General features: G+C 39.6%; 1 protein-coding gene across 1 annotated transcript in view; it reads left to right on the top strand.

The window, feature by feature from the left end:
* The window catches only part of LOC107090978 (girdin-like), a 72641-nt gene that overhangs the window by 38071 nt on the left and 29112 nt on the right, over window positions 1-5458 (top strand). The window contains exons 16-18 of the mRNA XM_015384648.1: window positions 645-985; window positions 1155-1314; window positions 2912-3238. Of these exons, the coding sequence (XP_015240134.1) occupies window positions 645-985; window positions 1155-1314; window positions 2912-3238 (828 nt within the window). The remainder of the gene's footprint in view (window positions 1-644; window positions 986-1154; window positions 1315-2911; window positions 3239-5458) is intronic.

Below are 5458 nucleotides of genomic sequence, written 5' to 3'. Positions count from 1 at the left end.
TATATATATATATATATATATATATATATATATATATATATATATATATATATATATATAAAAAATACAGTTACAATTTACAGTTCTAACGTTTTAAGTTACGGTAGATCTGGACTTTGACTAGGTCAGTGAATGTAAACCTCCACTGCAGTCTCAACTCTCTTACAGGTTTCATTTTTGTGGCAAGGTGAAAATAACACATCTAGAACATGTAACAAATATTTCCTGATTAATAACTTCCTTTCAACCAGTCCTGATTAAGGAAAGATGGATGACTTTAAAGTTTTATTTGATTCTCCATTTTCATCTTTGGATCTCTGCAGCTTCTCCAGAGTCTCCTGGTTGCTTAAACACACGTGGCTTTGTGTATAAAGCAACTGCTTTGACTGTTTCTGTTTTAGTAGGGGGGCAAACACATTATCAATGTATAATTGTGCCTCTCAGGAATACAGGATAAAAAACTATAATTTTTGGGACCACCTTTAGAATATATTGAATCCTGATAACATGACATGAGTGCTGCATGCCTGTTTTCATATTCCTAACTTCCCTCTCTAGTTATTTGCTATTGGCTCAAACTACTTCCTCATTATATTTCCTCAGGATAAATTTATGTCACTTTTCAAATCCTCTCCTTTCACCAGACCGACCAGTTGGAGCTCACAACCCAGACTTTGAGAGCAGAGCTGGAACGTCAAGGCCGCAGTCTTGATGCGTCGCGGCGTCGGGAGGAGCAGCTTGAGGCAGAGCTCCGTGAGGCCATCCTGGAAGCAGAGTCTCTAGTGCGAGCAAGAGACCAGGCACTGCTGGAGACCTCGAGGCTGGAGCAGGAGAAGGATGTGTGCCAGTCGGAGCTGGACCGTGAACGGAAGGAGGGGCGTCAGAGAGAGAGGGAGGCGACGAGGCTGAGGCAGCAGCTGGAGAGCACGACCTTGGCCCTGGAGCACAGCAACCAGAGAGCGTGTGCTCTGGATGCTGAACACAGGTGCGCCCACTGCTGTACACATATTTAACCTTCATACTGCAATTAACTTTTACAAGGCATCAGAGAGAGCCTCTTGGTTTTTCTGTAATGTCAAATCTTCCTTCAGTCAACCCTCTTCTGACCCATGTATCTGCTGTCGGTGTATGTGCTTGGCTGTGTGGGTGTGTAGACGCGTGTGTCAGCAACTGACTGAGTCCAAGGAGCTCTGCACTCAGCTGCAGGACATGGAGAAAAAACTCAGCTCTCGACTGAACGGCATGGAGGAGGTGAAGCTGCAGCTGCAGGAGCAATATGCAGAAGCTCAGGCAAAGATCAGCTCGCTGTCTCAGGTGTGTGTGTAAAGAAAGGCTCATTGTTTCCCACGAATCTGCTGCAGGAGATGAATCTCAGAAAGCTACCTAAAGGAATCCACACAAGAGAATTCAGATTTTAAACATGCACAACAGTAAAAAAGAAAGTAGATGACCCTTGAACATTCTTTAATAAGTTATTTGTGGACACTGTTTTCTAGAAATGCACAGAGAACAAGAAGTTTCTCACAGTACAGAGAACAGATGGGATCAGGATCCCACTGTGGGTCATAAAGCACCTCACAGAGGTCCTGAAATATTTCTATTTTTTTTTTATTTGTTGGTAATTTCATATTTTTCTAGTAATTGTTACAAGACATAGAATATCAGTTACAAATACAGTGAGGGTTGTGATTATGCCCTTGTTTGATTAGCATATTAAATATGCTCAAACACATTAGAAGTTTGGGTCATTAGTTTCTGTAGCTCTGATTCATGTGCTGCAAACTGGGGAACTGGGAAGCATTGGATTAGTGTTCAACTGAGAGATTCCTGATGCTCAATGTCAATTTTCACATTGCAGGAGAAAACCCTCTCTAACTATATATCCCAAAAATACATCCCCCTTTGTTTTATAAATGCATTACAGCCTTCTAAAAGTCATTAAAGCAGCTTGTGACGCACTTTTAATGCGTTTTATTTTCATTCGCGGCCTGCAGTAATATAATTTTTACTGAGCCCCACAAGGGAGATGGAGAGGGAATAAGAAAATGTATCGTAACCTATTTTTGCAAGGTCCTGCAGAATCTTAAAAATGTTAAAAAGAGTTGTGCGACACAAAAAAAGGTCAAAGCTGTTGGAGATTTGTGCATTGAAGCTTGGATTAAATAATAAAAATTAAATCTGCTCTTGATGTGGTTTTCAGAATATTGGTCCAGGGTTCTAAAATGCAGTCCTCAGAGTTTTTGTATTTCATGTCAACATAATTAATCTTAGTTGTATTTTAAAAATGTCCTTTTTTGAGAACTTCTATTTATTTTCCTTTAGTTTCCAAAATTATGAAATAAAACTCTCTATTTCCATTAATTGCCATCACTTTTAGATGAAAGTAGAACCCTGAAGAACCCTACAGCTAGAGCTCTTCTAAATCTGACTTCTTAGATTGACAGAAACTTTATGTATGTCAACTTACAGTAGCTTTGTGTCATTCTGAAGTAAAAATATTGACTGGAAACAGTCTTGTTAAAACATTGAGAGCAACCTAGATAAAACTAAAGTATGTTTGCATTTAAACAATAACATCTTCCCAGGCTCATGCATTCATTTAACCAAGACAGAGATTCAGCTTTGAATGGGGAACTTTTCTGTAGGTGCAAAAAATCGGATTATCCAGGTCAGGACCCAGGATTGGGAGCTGCTGTTGTAAATAAACAGCCTTACACTTGCCACAGTAGCTATAATAAAGTTGCAAGGAAGGTTGTTCTTGACCACAAATCCCAGGATTTATATGACGGAGATTCTGCAAATACTCTCACAGATAGAGATATATTCATTCTTCTTCTGCATTGTTTTTCCTTTTGTTTTCCAAAGATTTTAATCTTTTAATACTTTCCCATCCCCTCCTGAATCTCTGCAGGATCTATCCAATGAGCAGGGTGGTACTCAGAAACTGGCTGCCGAAGTTGTTGACCTCAGGCAGAAGTTACAAAGAGCCGAGGCTGAGCTCAAGGCGACAACAGATTTTCTCAAGCAGTCTCAGGAGAGAGCCGAGTCGCTCTCACAGCAGCTCAAGACGAGCGCATCTCATCCCATTTCAAATTCAGAGCTGTTGCGCCAAAAGATGTCACAACTAGATCAAAGCCCTGAAACGGGCAAAGATCCTGCCCCTTGCATGACCCGGCGGCACACCACAGGAGAATCAGAGAGGCTGCTGAATGAGAGGGTGTTGGAGCTGGAGAAAGAGGTATGGGACTCTGTTGAGGATGTGTGCAAATGGGAAGGGTCGGGCTGTATTCTGCTGAAATGGTTGCTGTAGGGACACTCTGTGACTATCAGCTCGCAGAAGGCCACTTCCCAGAGCGTGGCGGTTTATTTCCAGAACTTGGGTTTTATCTCTGCTCATCAGTTTTAAAATGTCACCTCGGCTACTGTTAATCTTCCTTATCTCCTCTGCTGCTCCCCGGATGCAGCTCATACTGTTCCTCTCTGCCTCAAAAACACACATTACCCCAAAATCAAACTGCATCATTTCCAAGGTCAGGAAATTCAACCAGTGCATTTCTCAGCCAGTGCTGCAGTATTGCTGGTAAACACTGAGATTAAGTACGGCTAACAGAAGAAACAAACCGCTTTGGGCTTTAATTCCACGTTTAACCCAACATACTGTTCTATGAAAGTCTCTGCAGAACTAGTGCATTTAACACATAATCACAAAAAATTACAGTTCCTGTTCAGTCATTTCTATGAAATAATAAAAGTGCCAAAAGGTGTATAAAATGTTTATATAAAACATCTAAGTTTATTTACACATATAAATATTTAATCAATGTGAAAAAATCACATTGCATAAGACAGAATATTGTGATACAGTTAACCAATTTTGGTCCATCTTAGTGTAACAGCTTGGGTTTGATAGTTGAAACCGGGATAGTCTGGTGGTTTTGGAGTAAATGAAGCTGCTAACCTTAAATGTTTAAAATGTGGAGATGGGAGGAATAAGAAAGGTCTTTGTTATGATGAAAAAAGTGTTATCAAATTTGATGACATTAAACCAAGTAACCAAAATATTCCACCTTTAATGTTTAATTTTTAACCCTCTGAAGAATGAATGACTTCTACATAAATCAAATTATAATTCCAGTAAATAAAACAGTATAAAAATTGTTTATTCCCAGTTTTGGTTTCTGTAAATGACTAAAGTTGTTTGCTGCATTATATCCTGGGTTAAGAATTTATTCCTTAATTCTGTTATTCGCTCCAAGACGGCAGCCATGGTTGGTTATCACCCAGAAAAACAGTATATTAATAATAATTGAACTTTTTTGATCCCACAATGGAGAGTTTTACCTCTGCATTTAACCCATGCCCTTGGGGAGCGGTGGCCGCCTTCATGGAGCGCCCGGGGAGCAGTGTGGGGTTAAGGGTCTTGCTCAGAGACCCAGAATGGCAATCTGTGGGAGTGGGACTCGAACTCAGAACCTCAGGATTCCAAACATAATGCCACTAGTCCGCCACTCCCCACATTTCGTTTCTTTTTTGAATAATATGTAAAAACCAACGTATGTAGTCTAAACCCTATAAAATATGAACTTTGACCATGGGAAAACGTTATTCTCCACCACCAGGATGTTTGCAATTAGATAAATCTGTGGTGTGTCTATTGCTCCTTTTTCACAGACTCTACTTGGCCTGGCTCTACTCCACCCAACCATTTTCCAATAGTTCCCATTAATGCTTTTTTAGTACCAGTAATAGCAACATTTGACAATTGGCCGGGTGGAGTAGAGCAAGGCTGAGTGGAGCCGGAGGAAAAGGGCCATATGTTAAACCTGGAGCTCTCAGTTTATGATAATTACATTATAATATGCAGCAAATACTCATAAAGGTTCAATCGTTTTCAACAAATAAATATTCATCACGTGAAAAGTCCCACAATACAAATGGATTAGTTATTAGATGATTATGATTGGAGAGAGGTAAAATATCCTGTCCAGAACGGAGGTGATTCTTAAAGCAGTGAATATATTCGCTCTAGTTCTGATGACCTATTGTTTTTAGATATAAAATAGCACAGCCTTCCACTTCTCATTGACATTTCAAGGCTGCATTCAGAAGAGTTCATCGTGCTGCAGGAGAACATTTAAAGTTGATCATTCACAAAGGTAGAACTCCCTATAGTATGACTGAGTCAGCAGTGTGCAGGTGTTAAATCTGAGAAAAATATTGTTTATAAAAGAGCTGTGATACACTAAACCTGATATGCAGACTCTACAGTCCTTGCCCCAACATAGAGTCTGTGCTAGTATGTGCAAAAATACCATCAGCCTATGTTGTACAAACATAATGATCCGTGTTGTGCTTCTCCAGATACATTTTTAAGCAAGTCACTGCTTTGTTTTTTTTAGTTTTTCTTAATACGGTCAGCATTTTGTGTGTATATATATATATATATATATATATATAT

This window comes from Cyprinodon variegatus, unplaced genomic scaffold, assembly GCF_000732505.1.
Source record: "Cyprinodon variegatus isolate N-32 unplaced genomic scaffold, C_variegatus-1.0 Scaffold319, whole genome shotgun sequence".
NCBI lineage: Eukaryota > Metazoa > Chordata > Actinopteri > Cyprinodontiformes > Cyprinodontidae > Cyprinodon > Cyprinodon variegatus.
This window is presented reverse-complemented; position numbering and strand designations above follow the sequence as displayed.